This window comes from Gobio gobio, assembly GCF_949357685.1.
Source record: "Gobio gobio genome assembly, chromosome: 23".
Classification (NCBI taxonomy): domain Eukaryota; kingdom Metazoa; phylum Chordata; class Actinopteri; order Cypriniformes; family Gobionidae; genus Gobio; species Gobio gobio.
Window position 1 is genome coordinate 29805178 of NC_137119.1, and position 21494 is coordinate 29826671.

Sequence of the window (21494 nt, forward strand, 5' to 3'; positions counted from 1 at the left end):
AGCAAATATGCTGTAATGCAGTGCAAAATCCCCATAATGCACCATGGTAAGTACTGGCTGCTGACTATTCATGAGGTCCGTAACATAATACTAGCAGGATATCATTTGTCGATGTTATAGCAAATAACCTTAGATGTGCCGCCACTACAATTGTAGCCCCCAATGAGCTTCACAGGACACGATGTTATATTTCACATGCACAAATGCCACATGTTTAGATTTAGTCTTTATTAATTATAATTAGCTTAACCCTTTCACACAGAGGTCACTACAGTGGACAGCTATTCAAAAAGGCATTTCTTGCGCAGTGCAGTGGACACTAGTTCATCATCCTGCACACAAGCTGTTGTATGTGGAATTTTTTTCTCTCCAAATCAACCAGTCAGAAATGCCAAGTTGCTCCAGAATATCCATTCATTCCTTCTATTGTAGGACTGTTGTAACATCTAAGGCGTCTTATCATTGTTACATTTTCCAAGTATTGATTTTAGACTGGGAGGAAATTCTGGACATCATGCATCACTAGCTACATTTCAGCTACAATTGACTGTTCTCGAAAATACTTGATCTGTAGTAATTTAATTTATTTGTGTTTTTAGAATGTAGTTTGCAGTTACATCAAAAAAGTAATCTGATTACGTAATACACGTTACTTGTAATGCGTTTATTTTTTGATGTTAAAGTACTACAAGTAACATTACGTAATCAGATTACTTTTTTGACGTAACTGTAAATTACATTCTAATAACACAGAGACATTTATTTACAACCAAAAAGTTACTGCAGATTAAGTTTTTAAAAACAACAGTAAACAGACTAGAAGGAGCGTGAGCGTTTTAGTCTGAGTTGGGTTTCCACAGAGTTGTACCTCCACCAGATCTTTGATGGAATCACATCCTCATGTTCTGACATCAAAGAAGGACATGCAATGTTTTACTTATTTTCACATAATTTTATTCATTGGTTTATTACATAGACAAAGTATTACTGTATTATGTTTAATATCTCTTCAGTTAAAATCAAAAACGCATAGGCCTACTGTCCATTCAAGTGGACATCTGAAAAGGTTGTCCCTTGTTCTCAAATATTATTTAAGTAGCGTATACCTATATAATGTAAACGTGTTTTTTATAACATGCAAATATGTGGATTCAACTTTAGCTGCATCATGTGGAATTTTTTTTTTTTTTTTCTTCCAATAGGCCCTACTTAATGATTTATATTTATTTAATAAGTTTTGGACTTGGACATCATGCATTGTAGCAGATAATGTCATCCATCTTGACTAAGCTATCTGTCCAGAGCAGACAAAAAGGTGCCAAGAACGAAGTATGCAATTTTGTAAAATTATATATTCTTATTTAGTCTTGACAAACCAATAAAGTAGGTGTCATTTCGACAGGGGAGCCCCTTCACAAAGTTTTGCTTAAGGCCCCCTGAAGTGTAGGACCGGCAGTGCTTTGGAAAATATGTGTTAAAAAAAAGTTCAGATCTTGTAAGTTCAGATCTTGTTTTGTTTTTCATGCCCTAAGAGCAATAAAACCACATAGAAACAATCCCGGATTGAGGTTGTCATAATTCATGCATGGTTAGAACTACAGTCAATGTTCCCATAAAGACGAACGCCCCCGCGCGCTCGTCTGCGTAAAAAGCGCTGTCGCTTTAAGAAAGAGATGCCATCCTGCATGTACCGAGAGGGAAGAAGGATTACGGCCGTTGAGCAGCTTATTCTCGTTCTTTAAAACGATTATTTAAGAGGTAAGTAAATCATTTGACAGTCTTGTCTGTTTTGAAATATAATTCTCTCAAAACTACATGAATGTAAGCTCGGACCGCGGCACTGGGTGTTCGGGAATCAATGCAGGTACCGCTGCGCTTTGCTAACCCTGACTCCATCACAGAGCATGTGATCAGTATGGATAACACCGTCCTTTAATGCCTATTTGGTTTAACTTAACTATCTATTTAGAGAGGTTACGCTTGTTTGAATTAGCTTATGTCCGCCTCTATATAAAGAAGACAATGGCTGTGTCTCAAAACCTAGCGCGCTGCCTAGCTAGAGCACACTGATGGGCCTGAGAGGATGACTCGAGACGCGCTTATGGTTCCTGAAAATGCTATCCAGGTGGGAAACTCAATACGTTTGATATAGTTCATTTTGGACCGGCTGCCCGGCTCTGATATATTTCTATTGGATCTAAGCTAATAATCTATGAAAAATGTTATAAATAGAAAGAAGTATGCCACAAGATACAGTGCATTAGTGATATCAGGGGTAAATTGTGTTCTTTAGCACGACTCATCAGCAATAGATGACAAAACGACAAAACACTACTGTTCAATATATAATTAGCCTATTAATAATAATTCAGTCACAAACAATAAACAATTATAAATTGAATAATATCCGGTTGCCAAATCTTGGTATATAATTCAATTGTTCAATAATTATTACAGTTAAAGGCACAATATGTAAGATATTACCACTAGAACAATGTTATATACAGTATTTTGTTGACTTGTGTACTTATCCCAGTTATCCCAAATGTTTCCAAGAATGTTTAAATCCAAAGAAATAAGCAAATTTAACCAGGACACGGACCGTTGTCCGTGCGTCGCCTATCAATGACATCATACCCGCTTTACCCTTAATTTTATTTTATAGAAACCATGGAAACCAAAGGCGCTTTAATATATTATGTGTTTTATTGGACAGGTGAGCAACTGTTTGGATACATTCATCGACAGAAAACAAATTATTCCGGAAAAAGCGGAAGCTGACATCTGCGGCTTATAAAAGCTCTGCGAAATCCAGGCGTCATCAAACTTTGCCTTTGTTTTGAATAAGCGACCTCTAGCGGAAAAAAATGACATATTGTGGCTTTAACTAAAATGAAAACAAAAAAAAAACTATCGTTACTTGAAGTAAAATAAACGCTTACTGAAAAACGAAATCTTAAACTTATTTTATTTCAGCTAGTTGCCAAGGCAACATTTGTAACATGAAAAAAAAAAATCTCAGTGATACTAAAATAACAGATTTATATTACTTTCAGTGATTCAAATCTTTTGAATCATTCTCCAAAAAGATTCATTTAGATTTGAATGACGTGGTTACATAAGTGGCGTGAGTGTTTTGTGCGTTATGAATGAAATGATTCAACGTTCACGCAACCGATTTGTAAAATGCAGAGTCATTCGCGGCCGAAACCAGCGTTATTATACATATTAACTTGTATCTACAAATCTACTGAGAGACTACAGAAACGTAAGAGTTTTCATCACAAAGACAACAAAACATGACAGATACAAACGAACGAGATGTCCCAAGTCAAATTGTTCACTCCGCTCCGAGTCTTACACAGAATCAAAACATTTGCTGAATTCGGAACCGCATATTAACATATTATTTTTGCCATTTAAAGATATGGGAAAAACAGTTGGAGTAGTATGCTAGTTCTGAATTTAGCAATTGACTCGTTCAGGGGCGTGTTCGTTCTGTAGGTTCAACCAATGAAATGCTGCTTCACAGCTTGTCTCAAATGCTATTTGCTCATTGTATAATCAGTCCTTTAGGGCCTGAAAGTTGTCACTTGCTTCAAAAGGGAGCAGTTAGCGAGAACGATTTGAACATGTAAACTGGATGATGTTCACCGTACAGGGTCTATGATCATCCCTCTTACGTGCATAGTGTGTAAATCTCTGCATTAGTATCACATTTTTGTAAAGACACATTGTAACAAGGTTATAAAAGCTCACTATGTTAACTCCATATAACTCATCTCTGCGTACGTAAATCTTTTTTTGCAGTTTGATGTTGACTAATCAGAAGCGGCCTTGATTTGGCTCATATGTGCCTGTCATGGCCTTGTCAAACACTGGACCGCCGGAGGACCGTCCCACACATCAGCCTATGTTTAGTGGACATTTTTTGAAGACCTCAGTACTAGCCTAAAGCTTGGTAAGACCACTTCTATATCACTTCACCATTAATTCACTGGGTAAATAGCTAAAGACGATCTGTTCAATCTTAACATCATTGTGTCACTTCATCATGTCTTCATGTGTTTAAAAATGAGTTTTTACTATGGTGGTGGTGGTGATAGTAAACATTTAATCAAACATTGTGATATGCTTGAAGAGTTTTATGGATTTGTATTATAGGCAAGTCAAGTGTTGATCTATCTATCTATCTATCTATCTATCTATCTATCTATCTATCTATCTATCTATCTATCTATCTATCTATCTATCTATCTATCTATCTATCTATCTATCTATCTATCTATCTATCTATCTATCTATCTATCATCTATCTATCTATCTATCTATCTATCTATCTATCTATCTATCTATCTATCTATCTATCTATCTATCTATCTATCTATCTATCTATCTATCTATCTATCTATCTATCTATCTATCTATCATCTATCTGTCTGCCTGCCTGCCTGCCTGCCTGTCTGTCTGTCTGTCTGTCTGTCTGTCTGTCTGTCTGTCTGTCTGTCTGTCTGTCTGTCTGTCTGTCTATCTATCTATCTATCTATCTATCTATCTATCTATCTATCTATCCAATAAAATATTGTTTCTCTATCTATCCATCCATCCATCCATCCATCCATCCATCCATCCATCCATCCATCCATCCATCCATCCATCCATCCATCCATCCATCCATCCATCCATCCATCCATCCATCCATCCATCTATCTATCTATCTATCTATCTATCTATCTATCTATCTATCTATCTATCTATCTATCTATCTATCTATCTATCTATCTATCTATCTATCTATCTATCTATCTATCTATCATCTGTCTGTCTGCCTGCCTGCCTGCCTGCCTGCCTGTCTGTCTGTCTGTCTGTCTGTCTATCTATCTATCTATCTATCTATCTATCTATCCAATAGAATATTGTTTCTCTATCCATCCATCCATCCATCCATCCATCCATCCATCCATCCATCCATCCATCCATCCATCCATCCATCCATCCATCCATCCATCCATCCATCCATCCATCCATCCATCCATCCATCCATCCATCCATCCAATATAATATTGTTTATCTATCTATCTATCTATCTATCTATCTATCTATCTATCTATCTATCTATCTATCTATCTATCTATCTATCTATCTATCTATCTATCTATCTATCTATCTATCTATCTATCTATCTATCTATCTATCATCGTCTGTCTGTCTGTCTGTCTGTCTGTCTGTCTGTCTGTCTGTCTGTCTGTCTGTCTGTCTGTCTGTCTGTCTGTCTGTCTGTCTGTCTGTCTGTCTATCTATCTATCTATCTATCCAATAGAATATTGTTTCTCTATCTATCCATCCATCCATCCATCCATCCATCCATCCATCCATCCATCCATCCATCCATCCATCCATCCATCCATCCATCCATCCATCCAATAGAATATTATTTTTCAATCTATCTAAATCTCTATTTAGTTCTCTAAACTTAGAATGTCCAGAATCAAAGACTGAATTGTTTAAATGGGTTATGAAATATTTAAAACATTGTTTCTATATGTGCTGTGCCTCTATATAAGACCTGTATGAGTGTTGCATAATTATATTATCTCACAGTATCAGAGTTTCAAAGGGTGTACATTTCCACCCACCCTGCCTTCTATCACAGTGTCCTATATTGGAAATCCTCATATTTGTGCTTAAAGCATCTCTAGAAGGGAAAGAGATGCCATGTGGCATTCTGTCTGCTCCCCTTAGTCATGCTCTAGTTGCCAAGGGTTAGTGCGTCATTGTCACTCTCAGTGGGTGATTTATGATGGTTTACGTGGTTAGTGAAAAGGTGTGAATAAATATGTTTATGTACGTCTGTGGACTGTTTTAATTCAGGGTGCTTAGGCAACTCACAATCACATTCTCTCTGCATCTTTCCCCTCCCTCTCTCTCTTTTTCGCACTGAGCGGCTGCATAATTCATCAGTAGTGAATGGGTCAACATGTCCTGATTTACTGCTCTATAAGTGGATGTACATTTCCCCAAAAGAATCAATGAAGTTTTGACACCCTTTTGTCTCTCTCTCTTTATATATATTGCACGGCTCTCAGGAATACTTGATTCAGATTGGTCAGTCGGTCAGAATTGCAGAGGCTACACAGCAAGATGCAAACCTCTGCTCAGCAACAAAAATAGAAAGGCCAGATTAGAGTTTGCAAAAAAACACAGAGATGTGTCAGGAGAGTTCTGGAACAGAGTTATATGGGCAGATAAGCAAAAGTTCAATCTTAACATCATTGTGTCACTTCATCATGTCTTCATGTTTAAAAATGAGTTTTTACTATGGTGGTGGTGGTGATAGTAAACATTTAATCTAACATTGTGATATGCTTGAAGTGTTTTATATCTAAGAATATTGTTTCTCTGTCTGTCTATCTGTCTATCTGTCTATCTATCTATCTATCTATCTATCTATCTATCTATCTATCTATCTATCTATCTATCTATCTATCTATCTATCTATCTATCTATCTATCTATCAATCTATCAATCTATCAATCTATCAATCTATCAATCTATCAATCTATCAATCTATCTATCTATCTATCTATCTATCTATCTATCTATCCACCCATCTTTCTATCTATCCTTCCATACATCGTCTCTCTATCTGTTTTTCTGTCATTCTCTCTATTAACACATTCATCCATAGTAGTGTACATGCTCTGACCTGAGTTTGAATCTGGCTAGAGACGTTTCCTAATCCTATTCCAGTCATTTCACTAAAAATATGGCCATAAATAAAAGAAAGGATTTGTATAATGATGTTGGTACCAATTTAAACCTTTTTTGGGGGGTGGGGGTGGGTGAGGTTAAGCAGTGCGATGTTGAGCGCATTCTGTTTTGTACAGCAATACTGCTTTAGGATTGTGTCTTGAGGTCTGCCGCACTCGTACTGCATCTCGCAGTGACTCAGCAAGAGAAAGCTAAATGCTGCTTCTGGAAAAGACACTGATATGGAAATGCCTTACCGTTAACAAGCTGTGACCTTTTTATTCATCTGACTGAGACTGGAGACATAAGGGATGTTGACTTGTTTTGAAGACAGGACAGGGCTGCAATTAACTGGATTTAAGGCACTGTGCGCACTGATTCATTCATCCAAGAGGGTGGGAATAATCTTTCACACTAATTCTCAGGAGGCTGGGCAGAGGTTTTGCAACAGAAGACACAGTTTCACATGAGACTGCAACTATTTTTTCAGCGAGGAATCACATTACACACGTTGTTCTTGACTTTAGCTTTTTAAAGAGAGCTTCATGTTGCTGCTGATGGGAGGAAGAAAAATCAAACAAATAGATCTTGCAGATTAGAGGAGACTCTTGACAGTTTACTGTGAAAACAGGACACACCTCGGGGGAGTTCGGTTCACTCATACACACACTCCCTGAAAGCACTGCTTTCCATGTACAAATGGCGGCTGCCTCAGACTACCAGCGGCAATATAATGTAAAAGACGAGGTAAACGATGAGGTTTACTTTTTCTCTACACAGCAAAAAAACCTGTATTTTTGTCTTGTTTTCCAGGGAAACTATCAAAATGTCCTTAAAATAACAGATTTATTTGAGAAGCTCAACTGTGGCGGATAATATTGTTTATGCTTAAAACAATGTAATATGTTGTGTGTGCAGCCGGACGGTGGAGACATGCAGTCTGAAGAGGGTACAGAGTGGCTCATGGAGCTGCTCACAGACGTGCAGCTCCAGCAGTATTTTATGCGTATCCGTGACGACCTCAATGTCACACGTCTCTCACACTTTGACTATGTCAAAAATGAGGACCTTGAAAAGATCGGCATGGGCCGCCCAGGTGAGTGGGGTTGCATGTGTTTTAAATGTGTGAGAGGAGTTTTGAATGTTGGAAGATTTAAGTTATTTATTTATTTGTATAACTTAATATAATATAGCATAAAAAGAAGAAGTGAATATTATTATATTATATACTCCAATAAAATAAATAATATATTATATATTTATTATACTTATTATATATTTTTCATCTCTCTCTGGCTCCACAGGTCAGAGACGGCTGTGGGAGGCTGTGAAAAGGAGAAGGGCCTTGTGCAAACGGAAGTCATGGATGAGCAAGGTATGGTGTGGATCCTGTAATGAAAAAAATGGCCGAATTCCTTTTAATGTCTGCAATTTTGAAAGTTATCCGGCTTGATGAGAACAACCGAGTTTGCTGACTGTAGTTAAAACTGTAGCTAGAACAGACCCCAAAAGCCAAAAGGGGGTGCTACAGAGCCTTCCCTCCACATTCATTTCTTAGCTTTTGCCTACGCCTAATGGATGACAACTATAATGTGTGCTGAATTTCATGAAAAGTATGAAAACACCCCAAAAGAGTATAAAAGTTTAATGTTTTACCATGGCAACGCTATTTAAGATATCAAGAATCCTTTCGCAGTTTTACATCAGATGTGTCTTGATCTTATTCTGACCAAGTTTGAAGTGATTCCAGTAAATGTAACACGTAATTATATGTATACTTTATACTGTATAGGCATAGTTATATATCATATAGGGATAGTTCACTCAAAAATAAAAATTCTAACCCACCATTTACTCATCCTCTTGTCATTCCAGACCTTTATGACTCTCTTTCTCCTGTGAAATATTGAAGGGGTTTGTGTAAATATGTATATTATTTAACAAGTGTTTTTTCTCATAGCTGCATTTGAGCTTCACATAGATTATCATTGATGTCTGCCAGGTTTATGAATGACACCTCTCACTGTGTGAAGCGCTATTGCATCTTTTAGTCAGAGGCAGGTAGAATCACCCTCAGCCGTAGTCTCTGTGCTTGGGCCAGCAGGTGTTCACCGGGAAGCGGCCTGACTCAGATTCCCAGGCCCCAGTGGTGTTCCGCAGCTCATCCCCTTCATCAGCTCAACCAGACGGTCAGCCAGCCGATCTCACCTGCCTCATCAGTGACAGAGACCTCACCCTCTACGAGAAACTGGGAGACGGCACCTTCGGAGTGGTGAAACGCGGAGAATGGCAAGCCCCCTCTGGAAGAGTGGTAAGTAATGATTAGCATCACTAGTAATGATTAGCTATCCATATGCAGAAGTATTATAATACCTAGTGTTTCTTCCTGTGCTGTAGCTGAGTGTGGCTGTAAAGTGCCTGAAGACAGACCTGTTGGACCAGGGTGAAGGTCTAGATGACTTCATAAGGGAAGTTAACGCCATGCACTCCCTGGACCACCACAATCTCATTCGCCTATATGGCGTTGTTCTTACACACCCTATGAAGATGGTGAGGAATGAGAATTGAAGTACTAAAAATGGCATTCTGTGTCTTTAAAAACACAACTATGTTCCTATATACCTGTTCCTACTTACCTTTATGGTATGGTATGGTAATCAAACCTAAACCAACTCAAACTGAACTACACTAATACTTTTACTTAGCAAGGACACGTTCAATTGATCAAAAGTGACAGTAAAGACTTTTACATTGTTGTATGTATACAAGTATGTATTTCAAATCAATGCTGTTCTTTTGAAGGTTCTATTCATCAAAGAATCCTGAAAAAATGTATCATGTATTACAATGATTTCTGAAGGATCATGTGACTGAAGACAGAAGTAGTGGCTGCTAAAAATTCAGCTTTCCCATCACAGGAATAAATTACATTTTAAAAGAAAACAGTTATATTAAGTTGCAATAATATTTCACAATATTACTGTTTTACTGTGTTTTTGATCAAATAAATGCAACCTTGGTGAGAATAAGACACTTTTTACAAAAACTGAAATGTGTAAGTCTAAAAGATTGTCATTTTTGTGTGAACTATCCTTTTGCTCATCTTGCTTGTGTTTCAGGTGACAGAACTTGCCCCATTGGGTGCTTTGTTGGACCGCCTGAGGAAGCGTCAGGGTCATATATTGATATCAGTGCTGTGCCACTACGCCGTTCAGATCGCCTGTGGCATGGCGTACCTGGAGTCCCGACGTTTTATCCACAGAGACCTGGCTGCACGCAACATCCTTTTAGCCTCCAACGACCTCGTCAAGATCGGTGACTTCGGCCTAATGAGGGCCTTGCCTAAAAACGATGATCATTACGTGATGCAGGAGCATCACAAAGTCCCTTTTGCCTGGTGAGAAGAGTTATAGACCACCATCTATTTTTTTTATTCATTCCCCCTGCCCATGTCGACATGCTCTGTGCTTTGCAGGTGTGCTCCAGAGAGCCTGAAGACCCGTACCTTCTCCCATGCCAGTGATACCTGGATGTTTGGAGTAACATTGTGGGAAATGTTCACTCACGGGCAGGAACCATGGGTTGGACTCAACGGTAGTCAGGTATACACACATACCTGACCCCAAACACCTTTTTCTGTAAGTAAAGTAGGTGTGACATCTGTGTGTCCTTTTGCATAGATTCTCCATAAGATCGATAGGGAGGGAGAGAGGCTTATCAAACCAGAGGACTGTCCGCAGGACATTTATAATGTCATGCTGCAGTCCTGGTCGCCTAAACCCGAGGACAGGCCGACATTTGTGTCCCTCAGGGACTTCCTTGTGGAGGTAAGGTCTCGGATAGTAACCGGAGAAGGTGATTATACTGGTTAGAATGTCCTTGTTTCAAAGTCCTTTTATTGTATTGCACATACACCAGAATGTCAATATAATTATTGGTTGTTTTAATTAATAGTCTTTCTAATTCACTTATAGACAATGCCCACTGACATGAGGGCACTGCAGGACTTTGATGAACCAGACAAACTTAAAATTCATGCCAATGACATCATCACTATCATTGAGGGCAGGTGAGGATGTATTTTAGAGTTTTTTTGGTTGTCAGCCAGGTTTGAGGAACCACTGTATTTGTGTGCATTTACACTAGTTCTTTTAGTCTGTTTTACAGCCTATTTTCTGTCCTGCAGAGCAGAGAACTATTGGTGGAGAGGTCAGAACAGACAGACCCTGAAGGTGGGACAGTTCCCTAGGAATGTGGTGACCTCCGTGGCTGGTCTGTCGGCTCACGACATCAGCCGACCTCTCAAGCACAGTTTCATCCACACAGGCCATGGAGACACAGACCCACACCGAAGTTGGGGCGCCCCTGACAAGATCGATGAGTAATATTCCATGACCATGCACAACTTACCTTTTGTTTGTTGACTCTCAGGGAACAGACCGCTTTACTTGTGTTCGCCACTAGAGAGCAGCAATATATTATTTTATACCAGTAATTCTCAACTTATTTGACTCAAAAGCCCACCGTTGTCCCGAGTTGCTTGCTCTCAAACTTTTTTTAACGGAAACTTTGAGTATTAATTAACCACGATTCATTTTGTGATTTTAAATGTTTCAAGAACTGTATGATACGGTACAGTGCTTTGAGCTCTCTCGACCACTGTAGTATGATCTTCAATAATAATAATAAAACTTTTATTGAGGGGTAATAATATTTTTTATTTGATCATTTTTATTATTTTTTATATAAGACATTTCAGTTTACATTTTGATTTTATGTGTTTTTAGAATTTTAATTATTTTAATATATTCATAGTAATTTGTTGATTTAAATACTGTTTAGTCACCTCTGTCCACTTGTCGAGAACCACTGAATGACTGAAAATCCGCTGAGGTGGATTTACTTATTTACCCCATGTGCTTTGTGTTCAGTCTGTACCTTGGTAATCCCATGGATCCTCCAGATGTTCTTGGGATGGATTCAAATGCGGCCAAGCCTACTAAACTTCCGAACAGGGCTAAAAGTAAGTAATTGCTTGATCTTATTAAGCTTTGCTGTTCTGCTCTTCTTCAAATTCACCACTTCTCTCTTTTGCTCTGTCTTCTTTTATTTCTGCTCTTTTCTACTTCAACTGTTGTGTCAGAATTACCTCCCCCTAGACCTCCTAAACCAGCAGTTCTTCTTAAGAGTAAGAACCATTTCTCTTCTTCTAAAAATCACTGAATAACAGAAATCATTTTCCTAATGTTTTGCCTGATGACTTGTTCCCAGAACCATTTTACGACTCTGTGCTGGACGATAATGATGATCTGATAGTGACTGGTGTGAAGAAGCTCTCGCTTAAGACTCCCACGTACTTACGCCTCCGCCCTTGGGAGAGCACTAGTCCAAGTGACCCCCTTAGTGAAGTCTCACTCATTGACTTTGGAGATGATAGTTTCAGCTCTACATCACCCTCTCCCCTCACCGAGACGCCCAACCCCAGCACAACAAAACCACCTGCATCCTATGCTGGATCTATCTTGGATATGGCGCCACCGCAGAGCCCCAATCGTGCCCTGCCCAACCCCATGCACCCTACTCCAGTGGTAGATTGGGACATGCAGCCCCTGCCTCCTCTTCCGGCATACGACGAGGTGGCCATGGAGTGTGCTGAGCAGGAAGACATAGAAGTGAGCACCATAAATGCATCTGCACTGCAGGAAGACACTGTATCTAAAAAGACACAATCAGAGGATGACATTAAAGTCGATGGTAAATGCAACATGGAGGACAACTTATTTCTACCATCCAAGCACGTCGAGGAATCCCACTCGTTTACGCAATCGGCAGACATCTTCAAGGAGCTACAAAGGGAGGTGATGGTGAAGCTTCGGGTCCCTCCGACTGGACGTTCCCTCCCTTCTTCACCCCTTCCGACTCCTTCAGCTCTCGCCCCACACCGCCAGATCATCCTGCCCTCTTCCTATGAGGACAAGCCTCAAGTCCCTCCAAGAATCCCTATCCCACCCATACGGCCCTCTAAGCGGGCAGGAATATATGGCAGCAGACTGTCGGTTTCCCTAGGAGACCAAGAAGACGAGGGCTTCAGGCCTCAGATACCCCCAAGGGATCACGCTATTTCTCAGCCCAACTCTCGGGCGCCGAGCCCCATGGTGCCACAAGGTGGCTCCCCTCAACAGAGATCCAGCCTCTGTTGCGTCGGATCATTGGGCTCCTGCCTATCCCCGTCATCATATTCCTCTGCACCATCCTGCTCCTCCACCACATCATCTACGTCAACCGCCACCACCGCAAGTTCTCAGTATGGATCTACTGAAGCGGTCCAGACTCCAGCTAAGAGTCCCTGCATCCTGCCTATTGTGTATGGTGGCGTGAAGGCCAGCAGCACCCATTACTACTTGCTACCTGAGAAACCGGCATACCTGGACAAGTACGAGAGGTTTTTGAAGGACTCAGAGGGAAACAATGAGAAGAGAACCACAAATATGGCCACTGTGAGGCCTATGGTTCATCAGCAAGTCAACAAGCCCAGTTCTTCCCCCGGCCACACCAGTAGCAGCGCTACTTCCAACAGTCTGGCCTGGCCGAGCAGCACCCAAGCAGGTGCTCACAACCGTACCATGCTACAACAAGTAAGCAGTTTTTCACCAGATACTCTCACCATTGGATACTCAATGATGCCATGGTATTCTGAGATGGCTGAATGTTTTTTTTCTGTAGGTGCAGGAGGCTGTACATGGAGTGACTGTAGAGGAGTGTCAAACGGCCCTTCAGACACACAGCTGGAACCCTCAGGAGGCCGTGAAATATCTGAAGGTATCTGTGTGCTTAATTTCAGACACAAAAGAGAGAGGTGCTCATGGTTGATGAAAGATCTTTGAAGCATTTAAACATAGATGACTGTTTCCTGATGTAGGTGGAGCAGTTGTTTCGACTGGGTTTGAGGGCTCGGCCTGAATGCGTGGAAGCTCTGGAGAGATGTGGCTGGAATCTGGAGCAGGCCAGCACTCAAATGCTGGACTCCTACGGTCCATCTAGACATAGGTAGTATAACCATAGCCATGTTTCCACCACACTTTCCGCAAGAACTAGGGACTTTTGGGGTGATACTCTGTGTTTCGACCGCAGGGACCAGGGTCTAAATGAAGTTCTGGTTAAAAATGTCCCCCTCAGAAAGTCCCTTCTCGCGAGGTAGTATTTTTTCAGAGTTCAGGAACTTTCGGGAGTGGGACTTGGGCGCTGAACATGCTGATTGACTCCACGCAGCATTTTATTTCTACCAGCTTTTTTAAAACGTCACTAGACTAATTTGCCTTATCTTCACGGTACTTTAGACTGCGATGGAAACGCAGACAGCAACAGGTCTGGGGTCATGTCATGCCTTTCTGTAAGAATACAACGTCTATCACAGCATACATAAAGTGGGGCAAAAAAGTATTTAGTCAGCCACCAATTGTGCAAGTTCTCCCACTTAAAAAGATGAGAGAGGCCTGTAATTTTCACCATAGGTACACTTCAACTATGAGAGACAGAACGAGAAAAAAAAATCCAGAAAATCACATTGTCTGAATTTTAAAGAATTTATTTGCAAGTTATGGTGGAAAATAAGTATTTGGTCAATAACAAAAGTTAATCTCAATACTTTGTTATATACCCTTTGTTGGCAATGACAGAGGTCAAACGTTTTCTGTAAGTCTCCACAAGGTTTTTACACACTGTTGCTGGTAGTTTGGCCCATTCCTCCATGCAGATCTTCTCTAGAGCAGTGATGGTTTGGGGCTGTCACTGGGCAACAGGGATTTTCAACTCCCTCCAAAGATTTTCTATGGGATTGAGATCTGGAGACTGGCTAGGCTACTCCAGGACCTTGAAATGCTTCTTACGAAGCCACTCCTTCGTTGCCCGGGTGATGGGTTTGGGATCATTGTCATGCTGAAAGACCCAGCCACGTTTCATCTTTAATGCCCTTGCTGATGGAAGGAGGTTTTTACTCAAAATCTCACGATACATGGCCCCTTTCATTCTTTCCTTTACATGGATTAGTCGTCCTGCTCCCTTTGCAGAAAAACAGCCCCAAAGCATGATGTTTCCACCCCCATGCTTCACAGTAGGTATGGTGTTCTTTGGATGCAACTCAGCATTCTTTCTCCTCCAAACACGAGAGTTGAGTTTTTACCAAAAAGTTATATTTTGGTTTCATCTGACCATATGACAGTCTCCCAATCCTCTTCTGGATCATCCAAATGCTCTCTAGCAAACTTCAGACGGGCCCGGACATGTACTGGCTTAAGCAGGGGGACACGTCTGGCACTGCAGGATTTGAGTCCCTGGCGGCGTAGTGTGTTACTGATGGTAGCCTTTGTTACTTTGGTCCCAGCTCTCTGCAGGTCATTCACTAGGTCCCCCCGTGTGGTTCTGGGATTTTTGCTCACCGTTCTTGTGATCATTTTGACCCCACGTGGTGAAATCTTGGGTGGAGCCCCAGATCGAGGGAGATTATCAGTGGTCTTGTATGTCTTCCATTTTCTAATAAATGCTCCCACAGTTGATTTCTTCACATCAAGCTGCTTACCTATTGCAGATTCAGTCTTCCCAGCCTGGTGCAGATCTACAATTTTGTTTCTGGTGTCCTTTGACAGCTCTTTGGTCTTGGACATTGTGGAGTTTGGAGTCTGACTGTTTGAGGTTGTGGACAGGTGTCTTTTCTACTGATAACGAGTTCAAACAGGTGCCATTAATACAGGTAACGAGTGGAGGACAGAGGAGCCTCTTAAAGAAGAAGTTACAGGTCTGTGAGAGCCAGAAATTTAGTTTTTTTGTAGGTGATAAAATACTTATTTTCCACCATAATTTGTAAATAAATACTTTAAAAATCAGACAATGTGATTTTCTGGATTTTTTTTCTCATTCTGTCTCTCATAGTTGAAGTGTACCTATGGTGAAAATTACAGGCCTCTCTCATCTTTTTAAGTGGGAGAACTTGCACAATTAGTGGCTGACTAAATACTTTTTTGCCCCACTGTATATAAGCTCCTTCAGTATTATCAGTAGCTATTGTGTTTTTCCGGAGCTAATTAGCCTCATCCATCCCCAGCTCCTCCTCTCGTCAGTCAGGATTTGGCATTCTGATTCCCCTTGAATCAGACTAAATTCACAAATTATGTTGTACATTTTAATATTGACATTAATGATATCTGCAATACATTGTTGGTTCTGTTCTGTTTACCCAAGGGGGGGTTATTGCTGCTCTCATCCATGCTAGGTTGCATAGATGCACAGGGAGTTCTTGCCCAGAACAGAACTATACCGCCAATCCAAACTTTATGCTAATAGTCAATCATCTTTGACGATAGTGGTCCTGAAAGAAATGATTATTAAATGGATAGTTCACCAAAAAATGCAATATATCCCATACATTTAAGTCCATAAAATGAAAATCATTGGCGTCCAGTGTTGTTTTGGACCCCGTTGACATTCATTATATGGAGAAAAAAACTTTCATTCTTCAAAGGTCTTCTTTTGTGATAAACAGAAAAATAAAGAAAAGAATACATCATATTACATTCAACATATCTCTCTGATTTGTGTAAGGTTCTAATGGCAGGAAAAGGAAGAACAGAGCTGATCTCCGTTCCAGTCAACCCAATGAGAATCAAGTTTCAGCTCTTTGACTGTGGACCAGTAATACAATAGATATTTGCTAATAGATTATGCAGGTCATTTGAATATTCATTGCTTAACTGCTTGAAATGCAAGAGAAATGCAAAATTCACTTACTTGAAATACAATAGTGCAATGTGAACAGTTACAAGTGAACCATGTACATCAGATTGTGTTTGTATATTTTGCTTAAGTTTTAAAATAGAGAAAGGATTGCTTTTCACTGCATCAAATGTGACTTTACACTACAGCATTCAGCCTGTGAAATGTTTGTAGCTTATTTATTCAGATTTTTTTAATGCATTTTTATTCACTGAAAAGATGTTGTAAATCTTATCAGCACAGCTCAATATTCATTGAGTGATGTGAGTTGTAATGGTTGCTAGTCCCTTATTTAATGTAAATTAAAATGTAATAAAAAAATGTAAACATAATTAAAGAGACATTACAGGGTATACTGGTCAGACACTATAAGCTTTTGGATGTATAGACCATTAAGGTGCAGTCGCATTCACTGTTGTTCTGCAAATTTTTGCGTACAAAGTCTGTTATTTCAATAGGAATCCATGTGATCAGGAATTTCGCGTGAGGGTGAAAGATTTCCCCGTAGAGATTCCACAAAGGATTCAATGACCAACAGATAGCTGCTTGGTTTGAAAGTGGCTTCTGTGTAAGCTGTGTTCTTTTTTCCTGTGAAATTTCATGATTATGTGACCGCACCTGTTTTGCATTCGGTATTATGCTCATACTTCGGTTAACTCTCATTCACGATGTTGCATGCAGTACATAGGCCTTGTTGCTAATTTCAGCTTATTCGTTTTTCATTCGTTTTATTCTATTGTGTGGTGGTAAAATTAGTCGCCGCCAGAGACACAGCACAGCCACAGATCACCCACTAATCTATGTTTAGTTGTTTGTTTTCATGCCATATTATATTATGGTTTAATCTTTTTTGGATAACCCACCATTAAAACAAACAAACTTTGGTCGAACTGAGGATGAGACTTCATTCCTCATGTCGAAAGTCTGGCTAGACAAGACTATTTTTTAGGATAAACCCATTTTTCATGTGCCATGATGACTGCAAACAATACGCTTACAATACAATGCACCTACTGTATTATTAATTCATCCATTTCTTAGTTTTGTAGGTCTTCATTGTCTTTATCACAGGACTACTAAAGACGCGTTTCATTTGTGCTCAGTTGCTGATTTAGCTATAATGAGAATATCCTCTTTTTCGTTTACTTTTAAGTGGAACTCCATTAGGCATTTTGCAATTTTGCTCAGGTTCATATATTATAGAGCATTTAGTCTCCGTGTGAAGATTATGTGAAGTTTGTATTAATAACAGCTTTTTTATGTGCATTTTTCTTCTGTCAGAATGTTTTCTGTACGTCATACACTTTGCATCAATCACACACAGACGTCTTACTAAGCAAATTGAGGCGTTTGCTCTGTGCTTGTGTACTCTGTAATTTTCATCTGCCTCTTGTCCAGATGCTCAGTATTCTAGTTATGTTTTACCTGCACTGGTTTTGTGTTCATGTCTTTGCAATTGTTGTTCGGTTTTTGGAATTTAGCCTGTGTCAGTGATCACCTCATGTAGGTTGCCTCCCACTTTTTCTGAAGTGGATGGCAGAATGCTGGGCTTACTGTAAAAGCTTTATAAATGTGTATTGTATAATTATCTATCTGTATTTTTGTAATGAAGTATATATTTAAAACGGCTGTGAATAAGGTTTCATTATTTTATCAGTTTGAAGAATTATGGCAGCTATTGTCAGATATATTCACAGATTATACAGAACATAAGATTCTTAAATTTTATGGACTCATTGAGCCAAGTGGCAGAGCTGCACCATGGGGCCCACTGACCCTGGAAGAGGAGCTGCACCATGGGGCCCACTGACCCTGGAAGTGGAGCTGCACCATGGGGCCCACTGACCCTGGAAGTGGAGCTGCACCATGGGGCCCACTGACCCTGGAAGTGGAGCTGCACCATGGGGCCCACTGACCCTGGAAGTGGAGCTGCACCATGGGGCCCACTGACCCTGGAAGTGGAGCTGCACCATGGATTTCCACATGCGCCATGAGAAGCCTTACAGAAAATCTACAGAATGTCAAATTGTACAGGCAATGGTGCTGTCAAAAGAATATACATATCTTTCTAGAATATAATTAAATATTACATATTAATGAATATTTATTTTGCTGTTATGTTGTTAGTTTGCCGGGCATCAATCATTTTTGAAATATGGATGCCACTTGGTCAATTTCTCTAAATCTTTATTTCTTTAATCCACCATTAGATGTCAGTGTTGTGCTAAAGATAGCTGAAAGATTGCATTGCTCTCAATGTAACTTATATCATATTTCATATTCCCCAGGCCAGACATTAATTTATTCTCCATTACACTAATAGCACTTCTAGAGCAGACTTGACAAATAAGCCCAGGTTTTAAGGGGGTCCATATCTGTTGTCTATGGAAGCCCATTTCTGCCAAATAAAAATATTATCATGCTTTGGTAAATCATAATTGACATAAATCGAAATTATAAGACGAAAAGTAGAAATTAATACAAATCATTATTTTGACAAAAACCGAAATAATGAGTCATTTCGACTTTTTATGTCATGTTGTTGGTATGTTTTGGTTCCCCTAACATTCTAACAGTATTTTAAAGTTCCCAGAACATTATTAGAACATAAGAATAACGTTATTTTAACGTTCTTCTAACATTCCCAGAACGTTATTCTAACAGTATTTTAACATTCCCAGAACGTTATTATAACGCTCCTCTAACATTAATCTAACGTTCCAGAACGTTATTCTAACGCTCCTCTAACATTATTCTAAGGTTCCAGAATGTTATTTTAACGTTCCTCTAACGTTATTCTAACAGTTCTCTGACGTTCCCAGAATGTTATTCTAACGTTATTTAAACACTCTAACATTATTCCAACGTTCCCAGAATGTTATTCTAGCAGTATTTTAACGTTCCCAGAGCGTTCCTCTAACGTTATTCTAACGTTTTATTTTATTCCGACGTTATTTTGACGTTATTCTAACGTTCCCCTAATATTTTTATTTCTACCAACAGATGATATAAGAACAAAACAGGTTCTCGTAATGGTTAACCTATGATCATGCTTATTGATGTAATTTATGGATTTCATTCCTTAAATAATAAATTACACTTAGCCTATTTGTTGGTCTGCTAAATCAATACTGAGATGGTCGGGGGGGGGGGGGGGATGCAGGCTCTCAGCTAAATCAGTAATTGATTAAAATTATAAGCAGGTGTAAGCTTTGTCTCTTGGGGGTTTTCTTCTGTTTCATTGATTAATTGAATCCATGGTATTTAGATTTGTTAGATGTTACTCCAAGTACAAAACCAGCCATTGAAGAAAGACAGCCATTTGTAGTGGTGTCCGAAACCATAGTGGACGGTATTGAGTGCACTCATTCAATCACACAATGCACCGCAATAATGAGTGTACAACTGATGAATGCTCAAAGGCTAGAGAATACCCATAATGCTCTGTAAGAGTTGCACGCTGAATGAATTCTGCGTCTCGCCAGGAAATTGCGCCCGCAGCTGAATCAATCATTAATACATTTTCCAAACCGTGCTGGTCCAGCGTAATTTCATACAGGTATTCCTTTTTAATTGATTAAATTGTTTAATTTTACGGTGTATACATGCTAGTTTTCATGGCAGAGTTCAAGATAAATCGGCTCGGGTTATGTATATAACCCTTGTTCCCTGAGAAAGGGAACGAGCACTGCATCGGAACGACGAATTTGGGGACACTCCCTAAGCAACAGCGCGTCTGAAGTATGAATGAAATCAGGCCAATCCTGATTGGTGTTGCGTCATGACGTAACTATGACGGCATACCCGGAAGATACATAAAGGGGAGCCCAGGCATAGTAATGGCAGTTATCGCGATGAAGCATGCGCTCCAGGCCTGCCGAGGTGTGGCGACGAGATGCAGTGCTCGTTCCCTTTCTCAGGGAACAAGGGTTATATACATAACCCGAGCCGTTCCCTTTCGAGGGAACTCACACTGCATCGGAACGACGAATTTGGGGAACGAGTACCCACTAGGCCACACCGACGGTAGCACCAGTCCTAGTGTGAAGCCGGAGACCGGGCACAGCTAGGACTGGAGTACCCTAGCACCGGGCGTCGCAGGGAGGTGCAGACTATAAAATCGAATAAAAGTGTGTGGAGTAGCCCATCCGGCCGCCTCGCAAATGTCCTGCAAAGGGACCCCAGAAAGGAGGGCCACCGAAGAGGCCATGCCCCTGGTGGAATGTGCCCTCACGGCCATAGGTGAAGGCAGGTTGCGCACCTGATAGGCCGTGGCTATTGCCTGGACAATCCAGTTACTGATAGTCTGGGTTGACGCAGGCAGCCCCTTCCTAGATTAACCAAAACACACTAATAGCTGCTCAGATTTCCTCCACTGCGCAGACTTCTCCACATATAATTTAAGGGCTCTGACCGGGCAGAGCAGGTGAAGCCTCCCTTCTTCCGCCGTCATGTGAGGCGGAGGATGAAATGCCTGAAGAACCAAAGGCCTGACCACGTTTGATGGCACCTTGGGCACATAACCGGCCCTAGGGTGTAAGATGGCCTTCACTTCGCCAGGGGCAAACTCCAGGCAAGTCGCGTAAGAGCCAAGGCCTGAAGGTCCCCCACCCTCCTCAGAGAAGTGATGGCTAAGAGAAAGGCCATCTTAAGGGTCAAGCTCTTTGGGTCTGCTGACTCTAGTGGCTCGAAGGGGGCCTCAGCCAATCCCTCGAGAACCACTGCCAGGTCCCAGGTTGGGACTCTGGAACGAGCCGCAGGCCTCATCCTCCGAGCCCCACGGAGGAACCGTACAACCAAATGGTGCCTACCCAAAGGCCCATCACCCAACGGTGTGTGGAAAGCCCCAATGGCAGCCACGTACACCTTGAGTGTGGACGGGGTAAGCCCTGCAGAGAAACGATCTTGGAGGAACTCCAGCACTGAAGCCACTGGGCAGTTGACTGGGTCCACCTCACGCTCTCTACACCAAGTGGAAA

The 21494-nt window shown here is 40.6% G+C and overlaps 1 protein-coding gene across 1 annotated transcript; it reads left to right on the forward strand.

Moving 5' to 3' along the window:
- The first annotated feature begins 1670 nt into the window (after positions 1-1670).
- Positions 1671-18614, forward strand: tnk2a (tyrosine kinase, non-receptor, 2a). The gene is made up of 17 exons (XM_079806947.1): positions 1671-1758; positions 3811-3961; positions 7669-7846; positions 8055-8125; positions 8834-9061; positions 9148-9300; positions 9870-10147; positions 10226-10352; positions 10431-10577; positions 10725-10819; positions 10937-11131; positions 11682-11773; positions 11894-11938; positions 12022-13385; positions 13474-13569; positions 13670-13797; positions 16345-18614. Exons 3-17 carry the CDS (start codon positions 7684-7686, stop codon positions 16349-16351), a joined length of 3189 nt encoding a protein of 1062 aa, XP_079663073.1. The 5' UTR covers positions 1671-1758; positions 3811-3961; positions 7669-7683; the 3' UTR covers positions 16352-18614.
- Positions 18615-21494: the final 2880 nt, after the last annotated feature.

What these genes read in the sequence shown, in the direction of transcription:
- tnk2a (XM_079806947.1), top strand. Translation starts at nt 7,684, where the DNA reads ATGCAGTCTGAAGAGGGTACAGAGTGGCTCATGGAGCTGCTCACAGAC. An exon ending in GCCCCTGACAAGATCGATGA is followed by an intron (nt 11,132 to 11,681) that starts GTAATATTCCAT and finishes CTTTGTGTTCAG; the next exon opens with TCTGTACCTTGGTAATCCCA. An exon ending in ACCGTACCATGCTACAACAA is followed by an intron (nt 13,386 to 13,473) that starts GTAAGCAGTTTT and finishes TTTTTTCTGTAG; the next exon opens with GTGCAGGAGGCTGTACATGG.